This window comes from Chelonia mydas, chromosome 3 (genome assembly GCF_015237465.2).
Source record: "Chelonia mydas isolate rCheMyd1 chromosome 3, rCheMyd1.pri.v2, whole genome shotgun sequence".
Lineage (NCBI taxonomy): Eukaryota > Metazoa > Chordata > Testudines > Cheloniidae > Chelonia > Chelonia mydas.
In genome coordinates, this window is record NC_057851.1 from 8071899 (window position 1) to 8086251 (window position 14353).

The window sequence follows — 14353 nt, forward strand, 5'->3', positions numbered from 1 at the left end:
TTATTCCCATTGTATAGAAGGGTAAACAGACAAAGAATTGAAATGACTTGTCTAAAGCCAGCTGGTGATTCAGCATGAGAGCTGGGGTTAGAATTCTGCAGTTTCTGGCCTTCACTTCCGTGTTTCAATTTGCAGGTTCATGCTGCCCTCTAAGTATGTCAGGGACAACTGCATGACCTGCCTTTCATGGATCCATAGATTCCAAGGCCAGAAGGTTAAAGAAGTATGGGCTGGATGAATGGACTATAAGGTGGATAGAAAGCTGGCTAGATCATCGGGCTCAATGGGTAGTGATCAATGGCTCCATGTGTAGCTGGCAGCCGGTATCAAGAGGAATGCCCCAAGGGTCGGTCCTGGGGTCAGTTTTGTTCAATATCTTCATTAATGATCTGGAGGATGGTGTGGATTGCACCCTCAGCAAGTTTGGGAAAAATGGTAGCTGCGCTGAAGGGTAGGGATAGGATACAGAGGGACCTAGGCAAATTGAAGGATTGGGCCAAAATAAATCGGATGAGGTTCAACAAGGACAAGTGCAGAGTCCTGCGCTTAGGACGGAAGAATCCCATGCACCACTACAGACTAGGGACCGAGTGGCTAGGCAGCAGCTCTGTAGAAAAGGACCTAGGGATTAAAGTGGACAAGAAGCTGGATATGAGTCAACAGTGTGCCCTTGTTGCCACGAAGGCTAACGGCATTTTGGGCTGTATAAGTAGGAGCATTGCCAGCAGATTGAGGGACGTGATCATTCCCCTCTATTCGGCATTGGTGAGGCCTCATCTGGAGTATTGTGTCCAGTTTTGGGCCCCACACAACAAGAAGGATGTGGAAAAATTGGAAAGAGTCCAGCGGAGGGCAACAAAAATGATTAGGGGGCTGGAGCACATGACTTATGAGGAGAGGCTGAGGGATCTGGGATTATTTAGTCTGCAGAAGAGAAGAATGAGGCGGGATTTGATAGCTGCTTTCAGCTACCTGAAAGGGGGTTCCAAAGAGGATGGATCTAGACTGTTCTCAGTGGTAGCAGATGACAGAACAAGGAGCAATGGTCTCAAGTTGCAGTGGGGGAGGTTTAGGTCGGATATTAGGAAAAACTTTTTCACTAGGAGGGTGGTGAAGCGCTGGAATGGGTTACCTAGGGAGGTGGTGGAATCTCCTTGCTTTGAGGTTTTTAAGGCTTGACAAAGCCCTGGCTGGGATGATTTAATTGGGGATTGGTCCTGCTTTGAGCAGGGGGTTGGACTAGATGACCTCCTGAGCTCCCTTCCATATCCCTCCTGATATTCTATGATTCTAAGGGACTATTGGGAATATCTAGTCTGACCTCCTGTATAACACAGGCCAGAGAACTTTCCAAGATGAAGTCACCCATATCATTTTGAGTGCAGGTTTCACCAAGTAAATAGGTTTTCAGCCCCTTCTGCAGCATTACAGAGAGTTCTTCGAGTAGTGTCCCTGTGGGTGCTCCACTTCAGGTGCCCCTGCATCTTTGATCAGAGATTTTTGATAGCAGTGCCCATTTGGATCGCCCATTCACCCCACACATCCTTGTTCCCCACACTAAGGCTATAGGGGACCACACAGGCATACTGCCCTCAGTTCCTTCTCTCAACCACCTTCGACCTGACCCGGAGTCTACAACTGTGCCTGTTCTCTACTTCATGTTTTTCTATGAACTCCATTGGGGTTCAATTAGCAATAATAACAGCCTTTCACATGCACACACACGGGGGTTTTCACTCTCACTTAGTGATGGAAAGATTCCTAAGAGGTTTTTCAAAATCTCTACCACAAATCAAAGACCCTGCTTCTAGCTGGGACCTGAACCTAGTTCTTAATTGCCTTATGAAGCATCCCTTTGAGCCACTAGCTACATGTTCTCTGTTAGATCTACAAATGAAGACAGCCTTCTTAGTAGCTATAACTTCTGCCCAAAGGGTTGGAGAACTGGGGGCTTTGATGTCGGACTCCTCGTTTACTGTATTTACCAGAGAGAGAGTCTCTCTGCAGGCCCATCCAAGATTTTTACCTAAGATATCCTTGGAATTTCATATTCATCAAACCATTCATCCCAAACCACATTGCACCAGTCAAAAAGCCATGTTCCATACTCTGGATGTCAGGAGAGCATTAGCTTTTTACCTAGACAGGGCCTAACCTTTTAAAAGATCTCCAAGACTATCTGAATCCATTACGGACAGAAACAAGGGCTCGGTTATTTTGAAACAGAGGTTAACAGAGTACGTCCCTGGATGTATTAAGATCTGCTGTGACTGAACTCAGCTTTAACCCCCTTTAAGAGTGATAGCACGTTCCACTAGAGCATGTTTTTCCTCTACAGCCTGGCTTACAGGTGTGTCAATTGCAGACCCCTGTAGAGTGGCAACACTGGCCTCAGGGCGTACCTTTTGTAATCGTTATGTCTTGGTGCCAGCTGGAAGATCAGATGTGGCTTTGGGCAATGCAGTTGTCTCTTCCGTACTGGACTTTGCGCCAAAACTGCCATCTCCTTAGGGCAGGGGCGGGCAAACTTTTTGGCCTGAGGGCCGCATCGGGTTTTGGAAATTGTATGGAGGGCCGGTTAGGAGAGCAGGGCGTGGCCCGGAACCCACCCCCTATCCACCACCCCCCGCTTCTGGCCCCCAGACTCCTGCCCCTCCAAACCCCCCTGTTCCCTGCCGGCCGCCCTGGGACCCCTGCCCCATCCACCCACCCAGCTCCCTGTCCCCTGACCCACCCCGATCCCCCACCCCTGACTGCCCCCCGCCACCCCATCCAACCCCTCCTCTCCTTCCTGATTGCTCCTCCCCGGGACCCCTGCCCTATCCAACCACCCCTTCTTCCTGTCCCCTGACTGCCTCCGGAACCCCCGCCCCCGACTGCCCCCTGCTGCCCCATCCAACCCCTCCTCTCATTCCTGACTGCCCCCCTGGGACCTCTGCCCCATCCAACTGCCCCTTCTCCCTGACCGCCCCTGAACCCCTGCCCCTGACTGCCCCCCCTGGGACCCCTGCCCCCATTCAACCCCCCTGTTCCCTGCCCTCTGACCGCCCCTACCCCTATCCACGCTCCCCCCCCCCTTTCCCCTGCTCCCTGCCCCCTTACCGCATTGCCTGGAGCACCGGAGGCTGGCGGCACTACAGCCATGTTGGCTGGCTGGAGCCAGCCATGCACCGCGCAGCCCAGAGCACCGGGTCAGGCCAGGCTCTGCAGCTGTGCTGCCCCCAGGAGCTCGCTGCCCAGAGCATTGCGCCGGTGGCGCAGTGAGCTGCGGCTGAGGGGGAGGGAGAACAGTGGGGAGGGGCCGGGGGCTAGCCCCTTGGGCCAGGAGCTCAGGGGCCGGGCAGGAGGGTCCCGCAGGCCGGATGTGGCCCGCGGGCCATAGTTTGCCCACCTCTGCTTTAGGGGGTACTACTCGGGAGTCACCTGAAATGAAACACCCAAAGGGACACTGTTTGAAGAAGAAGCAGTGGTTACTCAAAAGAATAAATGGACACAAATCAGACATCAAGAATTATAACATTCAAAAACCAGTCAGAGAACACTTCACCCTCCCTGGTCACTCAATTTCAGACTAAAAGTTACAATTCTCCAACAAAAAAACTTCAAAAACAGACTCCAATGAGAAACTGCAGAATTGGAATTAATTTGCAAACTGGACACCATTAAATTAGGCTTGAATGAAGACTGGGAGTGGATGGATCATTACACAAAGTAAAAACTATTTCCCCATGCTAATTCCGCCCCCCCCCCCACTGTTACTCACACCTTCTTGTCAACTGTTTGAAATGGGCCACCCTGATTATCACTACGAAAGGTTTTTTTTCTCCTGCTGATAATAGCCCTCCTTAATTAATTGGTCTCGTTACAGTTGGTATGGCAACACCCATTGTTTCATGTTCTCTGTGTATACAGATCTTCCTACTGTATTTTCCACTGCATGCATCCGATGAAGTGGGTTTTAGCCCACGAAAGCTTATGCCCAAATAAATTTGTTAGTCTCTAAGGTGCCACAAGTACTCCTCGGTTTTTTTGCTGATACAGACTAACACGGCCACCACTCTGAAACCTATCACCTTGTGCAGTAACTGGAGTTCTTCAAGATGTGTGTCCCTCTGGGTGCATGGTTACCTGCCTTCCTTCCTTTCTGCTTCAGACTCTCCGTTGCGGGGCTTTGCAGTGGAGAAGGAACTGAGGGCAGTCTTCCCACACAGCCCCATATAATCTGGATGCGGTACATGAGGATGTGTAGGGCGAATCTGAAGGCCAAATGGGAACTGCTACCAAAAATCTCCAATCAAAGGCACAGGGCACAGGTTCACCTGAAGTGGAGAACCCACAGGGACAGACTTCTCGAAGAAACTTCAGTTACAGCACAAGGTGAGTAACCTCTCCATCCCTGACAATAACCCAATGGGAAAAGCCAACGATGTATTTTACCATCAATAAGCAAGAAGGAAAAGGCAAGGCCCTAAACCAGCAGTCAGAATCTTGATATGTAACGAGAATAATAGTATAACACCTCACATCACTGAAGCAGACTATCCAGTTGTAGGCAACTATTCCAAATGTATTGTAATACAGATTGCCTTGACTTACTGCAGTATTACATCTAAATGATGCCTTAGCTGCTGAAAGGAGGAAATAAAGCCATTGCTTCTTAACTGTACATGTTTTATGACTCATTTTAATCACGTAAATTTCCTCAGCTTCTAAGTGGGGGAGAGCATTGCCTGTCGGTTACAGCATGGGAACGGTTGTCTGGGTTTCTGAGTTCTGTTCCCAGCTCCACCAATGACTAATGTATGCCAATTGTATCAAATGGGAGCGATAACACTGTAATCAGGTGGCCAGCCTGTATGCGTACTCTCTTACTGACGAGAATCAGAACTGCCCAACTGTTTGTCATAGGCCCAGTGCATGAAGCACACAGAGCCCTGGCTGGGAGGATTTAGTGCTGGTGCTGGTCCTGCTTTGAGCAGGGGGTTGGACTAGATGACCTCCTGAGGTCTCTTCCAGCCCTGATCTTCTAAGATTCTATGATTCTATGCTACCAATGGCAATTCTCCTTTAGCTCTCCGTGTAGGGGCTTGTGCTTTGGAACAGAAAGACCTGAGTTCTGCTGTTGATACGGAGTTTTAAGTAACCCCGGCATACAAAAAGGTGATAACCTTGAAGTTCCTAAACAGCCACTGGTTTGCTAGAACCCTCAGAGGAGCATTGTGAGGTTTCATTCCTTAGCCCTGGTCTACACTACGAACTTATGTTGGTATAACTACGTCACTCGGGGGATGTGGAAAATCCACACCCCTGAGCGATGCAGTTATACAACCGAACCCCTGGTGTAGACAGCGCTGTGTTGACAGAAGGGCTTCTAGCTACTGCCTCTTGGGAAGTGGAGTACCTGCATTCTCCCATCAGCATAGGTAGCGTCTTTACTAAGCACTAGAGCAGCTGCAGCGCTGTAAGTGTAGACCAGCCCTTCGTGTTCTATATCAAGGACAAACAGTGCTGTGGAAGTACAAGGTATTTTCTGAGTAAAGATATTTCTCAGTATTTTCAGCAGCAGTAAGACAAAGGCCTGGAGCCTGCTCTATCAGAAATGGTTTAGATTAACTCATCAAAACACACAAGTTAGATTCGTACAGTGCCCTGAGCACATGCAGTGCGTCTGCTTTTAATGTGTGCACTGAATCATATGCACACTGATGCCATTTTTATTAAAAGCCGCAAAATGCTTGAAACCAATTAATACTCTGCTGACTTTATTAATGCCTCTGCTCGGAAAATGAAAAGGCTTTAATAGAATCATTTTTAAAGCTTTTTGTTGACACATTTTTAAAGTGGCCTCAACCTCTAAACTTCCATTTATTTAGCCAAGATATAGCCACCAGGCTTATTACAGAGGTTGGCAGAATCCTGCCTCATTCCTTTCATATGCTTTAAAATTATTTTGAGGGTACGAGGCGATAATACTTTTCACTTAAACGTAGTATTTCATCTAAACTTCTCAAAGCACTTTCCAAAAATTAAGCACTCCCATCCAAATATAAACAAGCACCTTTAATTTGTTCTGCTGATGCTGAAATGTCAAATGATTAAATATTTTGACACCATTTGGCTAAATAAAATCATCTGGCTACAAGAATCATAGGACGAGAAGGGACCTCGAGAGGTCATCTAGTCCAGTCCCCTGCACTCGTGGCAGGACTAATTATCTAGACCACTGCTTCTCAAGGTATCTGATGTGGGGGACCGGCAATTTTTTTTCCCAATGTGCGTGCAGACTGGTAGCCGATGGCTCGCGGACCACCACTTTGAGTAGCACTGCTCTAGACCATCCCTGGCAGGTGTTTGTCTGACCTGTTCTTAAAAATCTTCAGTGATGGAGATTCCACAATCTCCCTAGGCAATTTATTCCAGTACTTAACTACCCTGACAGTCAGGAAGTTTTTCCTAATGTCCAACCTAAACCGCCCTTGTTGCAATTTAAGCCCATTGCTTCTTGTCCGATCCTCAGAGGTTAAGAAGAACATTTTTTCTCTCTCCTCCTTGGAACAACCTTTTCTGTACTTGAGAGAAGGTGAAGCCACCATGTTAACTGTGGGCATATTGTCACTTGAGAGGGCAGTAGCAAATCAAAGTGTAGCAACGTTGCATACGATATAGTTATTACTGAAAACTACAGTTTGGGAGTAACTGAAGAACTACCCTCTGTTTTGATTGGCTTAGCTCGTTCAATGTCACTGCGCTGTACATTCAAACTGATAAGGACTGTTGATCATACCACCCAGAATAACTGGACTCTGAACAGGGACACTGCTTCTGAATCTTTGTCCAGAGGGACAAACTGGTGTGGTGTTCCATTTGCATGCCATTATGTTGTCCACCCATATGGTAAGGCCAAGTCAACAAGCTGTAAGGCAAGTTCATAACCCAATGATGTCCTTGTGTAGGCTCTGTACGTTACTTGGATGCCCCTTAATTTCCGGCAAGCTGGAAAAGTCGGAGGTGGCAACACTACCAGAGGATTGCATAGTGCTGTTGGAATTTAGTTCTTGATACAAATGGGATTATAGGAACTCCTCCACAAGCAGTAGCAGTAGGTCCCTGGAAAGGTAAACAAAAAGGAGGAGAAAAATCGAAAGGAACTGCAAATATAAAACAAAGGGAAAGTGTTCACCGAAACCACAGGCACGTGGGGTTTTGTCACGGCCTTCAGATGGGACCCTTTCTCTAGTTCATTGTAACAAATACCAGTATTGCCACAGCTCTTGCAGTCTTCACAGGAGAAGGGTAAAGTGTGATGGCCACGTGTATAGTCTGTCACAACAGGGAAGAATGGCCTCCCGGCGTGCAGCAACACAAGAGCTTTCGGAGAAAGGCAGGCTGTGTGTCCGCCATCGGCCTGCCTCCGAATCAAGCTGAAGAGGTCTCCATAAGAGCCTGGCTGGCAGAGGCTGCTGAGGAGATGCACTGAATCAGTGCAACCCTTGGCTGCTCCACCATGCCCCCTCCCTGGCCACCATCACCCACTTTTGAGGTGGCACTGGCCAGCATAGGGGTATTTGGATCCAGGCTTTAGTTTGGACCTTTCTCCAGTAGAATCTGCTAGTGACCCTGGGGTCTATGGGTGGATTCATCAATTATAAGTCTCGAAAAAAACAATGTGATTACCTTGTCAGACATTCTGCATAACACACAGGCACTAAGACTTGCTTGAATTAGTTTCTGTTTCAACTAGAGCAGGGATCGGCAACCTTTGGCACGCAGCCCGTCAAGCAAATCTGCTGGCGGGCCAGGACGGTTTGTTTACCTGCAGCATCCACAGGTTTGTCTGATCGCAGCTCCCACTGGCACGGTTTGCCCCATTGGCCTGGAACGGCAAACTGCGGCCAGTGGGAGCTGTGATCAGCCGAACCTGCGGACGCTGCAGGTAAACAAACCGTCCTGGCCCGCCAGCGGATTTCCCTGACGGGCCGTGTGCCAAAGGTTGCCGATCCCTGAACTAGAGCATATCTCTTAGACGAACATCAAATCTTGATTTTATAATGTTCAGTGATGGAGAGTCCACCACAGTCCTTTGTAAGTTGTTCCGGTTGTTAATAATCACCCCCGCTGGTAAAAATGTGTACCCTCATTTCTAGTCTAAACCTGTCCAGCTTCACTTCCAGCCACTGGGTCTTTTTACACCTTTGTCAGCTAGATAGAAGAGCCTTGTATTATCAAATTTCTATTCCCCGTGTAAGTACTTATAGACTGTGTGCAGGTCACCCATTAATTTTCTCTTTGACAGGCTAAATAGATTGAGGTCCTTGCGTCTTTCACTCTAAGGCATGTTTTCCAATCCTCTAATCATTCTCATGGTTCTTCTCTGAACCCTCTGCAGTTTTCCAACATCCTTCTTTAATTGTGGCCACCAGAAGTGGACACAATATTCCAATAGCAGTCATATCAGTGCCAAATACAGAGGTACTTTAACGTCACTACTCCTACTTGATATTTCCCTGTTACCACATTCAAGGATCTCATTACCCCTTTTGACCACAGTGTCCCTCTGGGAGCCTGTTAGAGCAGAATCTTGATCGGACTGTAGCTGTACTGGGTGCATTGAAGTTGGTGGAACTCCACTGATTTACACCAGCTAAAGATCTGGCTCCAGGAGCCCACACATCTTTCCTTGTGACGTTGCTGTTTCTGTACCAACACTGTATGTCTTAGGGAAATGTTTGCAGAGTTTGAAAGCAAACCATTTAAGGTAAAGTTTGGCAGGGTGCAGAAATATAAAATGTCTCATATTTCTGACAACAGTGCTGGTATCTTTCACTAATGACCGAAGTTGCCATGTAATGAATGATCCTCGGTTTCTGCATTATTCCACTTTTAATAGCCTGTTAGTAATTTTAAAAAGGGGAAATGATGCTCATGCCCTCTTGTGGTAGGATATTGAACAGGATGGATTTTTCTAATGGACAAAATTAGGCGATTGATGGAAACGTCCCAGATAGAAATCTGCTACAAGAATAGTTACATACAGTCCTGGTATATCCATTGACTGAGACAGGAAGTAATGCAGTACCACGTACATTTACAGTGCTAGATGAATTAATAATCATGGTGATGATCAATGTTTGTGCCAGGCTTTCTGGAGTGGAGACAGTTTTAAAAATTCTTTCTTCGGAACACCTCAGTGCAAGAAACCAAACAAAACAATGCTTTCTAAAGTGCATTATGCTTGATTCCTCAGCTGTGTGACGCAGACTCTGTGAGTTACTCATTGCAGGCTCTGTGGGGAAATATACATTCAGCTTTCTCTACTGTTCACTCACAATTCTGACAGATTTGTTTTTCTGCTTCCCCAGAGAGTACCCGTTTTCCATGTTTGAAATGTTCTTGCCTAGGAAAGCACAGTTAAGATGCAGCATCCAGTTCCCAGTGAGAACTTGCCTTTTAGCCCTCCAGTATTCCAACATACATTGACTGAAGCAAAAGGCAATGATGGGACTTGCCCAGGATCTCACATTGAGTTAGCAGGTTAGCTAGGATTATCCTCCAGGATCCTCCTAATTCCCCTGTATTTAGATTTTAGAATTGGGAATTGGGATTCCTGAGTTCTAGTGCCAGGTCTGCCACTGACTTCTTCTGGGATCTCAGGCATGTTACTCTGTCTAGCCTGACTCTGTGTCTCATTTTACCATCTGTAAAATGAGTTTAGTAGTAATATACCCATGCACATACAAAACTGCCAGTATGTCATTCAGCCTAATATCTTGTCTCTGACAGTAGCCAGGACAAGTTGCTTCAGAGGTAAGAGCTAAAAACCCTGCAGTGGGTAATTACGGCATAACTTTTCCCCAGGGAAAATTTCCTCCCAACCCCACTAGATAGATGTTGGCTCATGCCTGGAGCAGGAGGGGTTTGTATTCCTTCCAAAACTCTCTGTTCTATTTTGAACCTTTACTATTATAACTCTAGGGGTAAACAGTGAGGTGGCAAAATTTGCAGAGGGTACAAAATGGTAGTTAAGTCCAAAGCAGACTGCACAGAGTTACAAAGTGATCTCACAAAACTTGGTGACTGGGCAACAAAATGGCAGATGAAATTCAGTGTTGATGAATGCAAACTAATGCACATTGGAAAACATAATCCCAACTATAAGTATAAAATGATGGGGTCTAAATTAACTGTTACCACTCAGGAAAAAGATCTTGGAGTCATTGTGGCTAGTTCTCTGAAAACATCCACTCAGTATGCAGCAGCAGTGAAAAAAGTGAACAGAATGTTGGGAATCATTAGGAAAGGGATAGATAATAAGACAGAAAATATCATATTGCATTTATATAAACCCATGGTACACCCATATCTTGAATACTGCATGAAGATGTGGTCGCCCCATCTCAAAAAAGATATATTGGACTTAGAAAAGATACAGAAAAGGGGGGGAAATGGTTAGGAGTATATAACAGCTACCATATGAGGAGAGATTAATAAGACCAGGACTTTTCAACCTGGAAAAGAGATGACTAAGGGGGGACATGATGGAGATCTATAAAATCATGACTGGTGTGGAGAAAGTAGATAAGGAAGTGTTATTTACTCTTTCTTATAACACAAGAACTAGGGGTCACCAAATGAAATTAATAGGCAGCAGGTTTAAAACAAGCAAAAGGAAGTATTTCTTCACACAACGCACAGTCAACCTATGGAACTCTTTGCCAGAGGATGTTGTGAAGGCCAGGACTATAACAGGGTTCAAAAAAGAGCTGAAGTTCATAGAGGATAGGTCCACCAATGGATGCAAAACCATGCTCCGAAATGTCCCTAGCCTCTGTTTGCCAGAAGCTGGGAATGGGTGATGGGATAAATCACTTGATGATTACCTGTTCTGTTCATTCCCTCTGAAGCATCTGGCTCGGGCCTCTGTCGGATGACAGGATACTGGACTAGATGGACCATTGATCTGACCCAGTATGGCCGTTCTTATGTTCTTATCTTTCTAACGGGCCTGTCCTTTTATTGAATCCTGCTGAGACCTTGGCCTTAGTGCTGTCTTTGAAAAAGAATTTCCTTTTATCAGTTTTGTTGTCAGTGTTGTGAGGCTTAGTACATGTTTGTCTGGTAAGATAAGTGCTTGGCCATACATTGTTCTCGGGCTTGATTCTGCTGTCACACTTGTCTTATACTGGTGTAACTCCATTTGCCTCCACAAAGTTACTCCTGTGCTACACCAGTTTAAGGTCCTTATCCTGCACCATTAAAGTCAATTGGAGCTTTGCTATTGACTTCAATGAGCGTACAATAAAGCCCTGAATCAGAGGAGAATTGGGTCCAAAGTGTCAGCACTTGTCGATTTGCTTAGAAAAGAAAAATGTGATAGTTAAAACTGCATGGCAGCTTAATATTAAAAAGAAAAACTTTCAGCTTTTAGGAGCCTTTGAGGGATTTCACGTTCATTTTGGGGCTCAGTCCTGAAGAATTCCAAGTCTAATTTAAAATATCCACCCCTACACCCATGTCCCTGATCTGCGAACTGTGCACCATTGTCATTGGCCTGGGCTTTGGCAAATCTTCTTGTCCAGATGTACACAATTTGCCTTGAAATATCTTTCTGATCCTAATGGAATTATGTGCCTTGGGAGAAGAAACTCCAGAGACTCTGTGAATGGAACCCAAATGTGGCTCTTAACTTTTTTTAGAGCATGGTCTTCAAATCTCTGGGGGCCATCTCTGTATTTTCCACATTAGTCAAAGTAATTGTCTTGATGGCCATTTTATTTGCCAGCGAACAATACCTCAGAGTTAACGGTGTTATCCAGAATAGTGCCACACCTGCAGGTAGTTCCACCTTCAAGAGGTTTCCAAATGTATTTTCAGCCACCTTCAGATTTTTATATCAATAGAGAACAGTGACTTCTTTGGCTCAGGCTTCGAGGCTCAATCCTGAAAGGCGCAGTTCATTCACTGAGGTGCTGGGTGTCCATTGCTCCTGTTGACTGCGTGTGGACTCTAGTCAAGTTTGGCACCTGCGAATTAAGACACTCTAAATCAGTGACCACTTTTTTACAAAACGGTGCCAGACTGTTTCAGTGCCTCAACTTCCCCTGCTGTAAAACGGGGATAATGATGCTTGATTACCTTTTGTAAAATGCTTTGAAATAGACACATTTTTGTCAGTTTGTTGAAAATCAGTGCTATCCTACAGTACTGCAACCCTAAAATTCCTCCTTTCCTGCAAGAACTTTCAACCCCTGTGGGGTGAATTTATTTGAACGACTGAACATTCTTACAGAGAGGCTGCTTTTCAGCAGGACAGATGGTACGTTAAGACACCAGAGGTGAAATCCAGGTCTCATTGAAGTCAGTAGCAAAGTTCCTCTGGACTTCAGTGAGGCTAGGGTGAGAGCCTTGCGACACAACGGGACCCAACCACAGGGTTGGGTCGGGTGTGAAAACAACCTGGCACTCGCTCTCAGGATCAGATAGTCTCTGATCAGCTGGGCACAGCGGTGACTGTGACCAGCCAGCTGCTGCCACCAGAGGGCGCTGTGTGCGCTGCAGAGTGAGAGTGCCGATGCGTCGCGGTGCCGCTCACTCCACAGCACGTGCAGCGTGGCGGGTCGGCAGCAGGAGCAAGGCAGCCAGCCATCGCCGCAACAACTCCACTGGCCGGAGGCGGATCGTCGACATGGGGCGCACGAAGCCCCCACTACGCAGAGGCCAAGGATCGAGGCTCTCTCAGTGGCGCTGACACAGATTCAGGAGGAGCGGTCCCGGGGAACTGGTGCACGGGTGCTGGGCTGGACCAGGGAACGGCCAGCCGGCCGGCCCAAGCTTGGGCAGTAATTAGCCTCAGCAGCAAGGTGGCGGAAACAAAGTAAAGAAAATGGTGTCTGGGATGGTGGCTAGACCTTGGCAACCCAACCCAACCCAAAGAGATTTGACTACAAGTGTCCGGTTTGGGTCAGGTCTGAGAACAAGCCGACATGCCAGGGCTCGGGTCGGCTTCAGATTGGCTGTGTTCTAGCTGGGTTCAGGTTGGATTTTGAAATTAGGCCCGAGCAGACTTCTAGCCAGGATTTCACCCCAGGACTGTAGCTCCACCTTAAGGAATTCATTCTCGATAGAACTAATCAGAGCTCACGGGCATCTCTACGTGGTGCAACAGTGTGCACTAGGGGGATTTCTAAAGCACACTAATTTGTTGCATATAAATCGGTGTAGGGGAGGGTCCCAGAGCCCAGGCTCCAGCCCAAGACCAAACATCTACACCTCAATTAAGCAGCCCCATTCCCCAAGCCCCATGAGTCAGCTGACATGGGCCAGTTGCGGGTGTTTATTTGCAGCATAGGCATACCCTAAGATTCATAGGTGCTCCTCCCTCCCCTCCTCAAAACTTAATAAACAAGAACATCCCATTCAAAATGTAACCACTTAGAAGTAAGCTAAAACACGCACACTGCTCCGTGCACAGACACACTCTGATGCCTGGAGTGTCTGCTGCCCAAATAATATAAAAGCACAGATGAAGCAGGATGTCTTTCTAATCTACGTGGTAAAATCAAGGCTGTTCTGTAACTGTTGTACAAGTGACTGTAAAAGTCTAGGGCATCTCTTGAATAAGATTTCCTAATGTTGGTTTATCATCAGGTTTATTTCTCACACAGACGCAAACAAACCTCTAATGGAATTCTGCACCATGTCTTGACAGGTATTGACAGAGAGTGGTTTTGACACAATCACAACAGAAATCCGTGAGGCTCCGGAGTTTTATTATGCTGAAGATTACCATCAACAGTATCTAAGCAAGAACCCCCGTGGCTATTGTGGACTTGGGGGCACTGGGGTATCCTGTCCTGTTAGTATTAAAAAATAATCTGTGCACACCCTACTGCACCAACATTGTATTATGTTTTTGCTAGAAACATAAAGTAAAGCAACTTGACGTGTTATTTGATGATTACTCCCTGGGAAATTCTTTGCCAAAAAACTAAAAATTCTTTGCACAATATTTTACAGTTCTGCAAAATTCTGCATATTTTAGTTGTCAAAAGAACACAATATAATCACGCCAGTTCCAATTATTTTGGTAATTTATTTCAACATACCTGTCAGCAAGTATGTCTGTAACAATACAGACAACAAAAAGATTCAGGAAATGTTTTTTGACAAATAGATTCCTTACTAGGCATATTAATAAAGAACTTGACGTATCTTTGTTGACAGTTATATTCTGGTTCAGTGAAATTATATATTTAATTTAAAAAGAGTCATTATACAAATGTATGTTACACAAATTATTGTAACCGCCTGGCCAAAGTGGGCGCTAGCATCCTTAGGGACAGTTTTGTGTCTGTCT

General features: G+C 46.2%; 1 protein-coding gene across 2 annotated transcripts in view; it reads left to right on the forward strand.

Annotated features, from left to right (window-relative positions):
- The window catches only part of MSRA (methionine sulfoxide reductase A), a 430620-nt gene extending 416735 nt beyond the window's left edge, over positions 1–13885 (forward strand). For both annotated transcript variants that reach the window (XM_043542091.1, XM_037893852.2), the window contains one exon: positions 13706–13885. In XM_043542091.1, coding sequence (XP_043398026.1) covers positions 13706–13870 — 165 coding nt within the window. In that variant the 3' untranslated portion in view covers positions 13871–13885. The remainder of the gene's footprint in view (positions 1–13705) is intronic.
- The last annotated feature ends 468 nt before the right edge of the window (positions 13886–14353 follow it).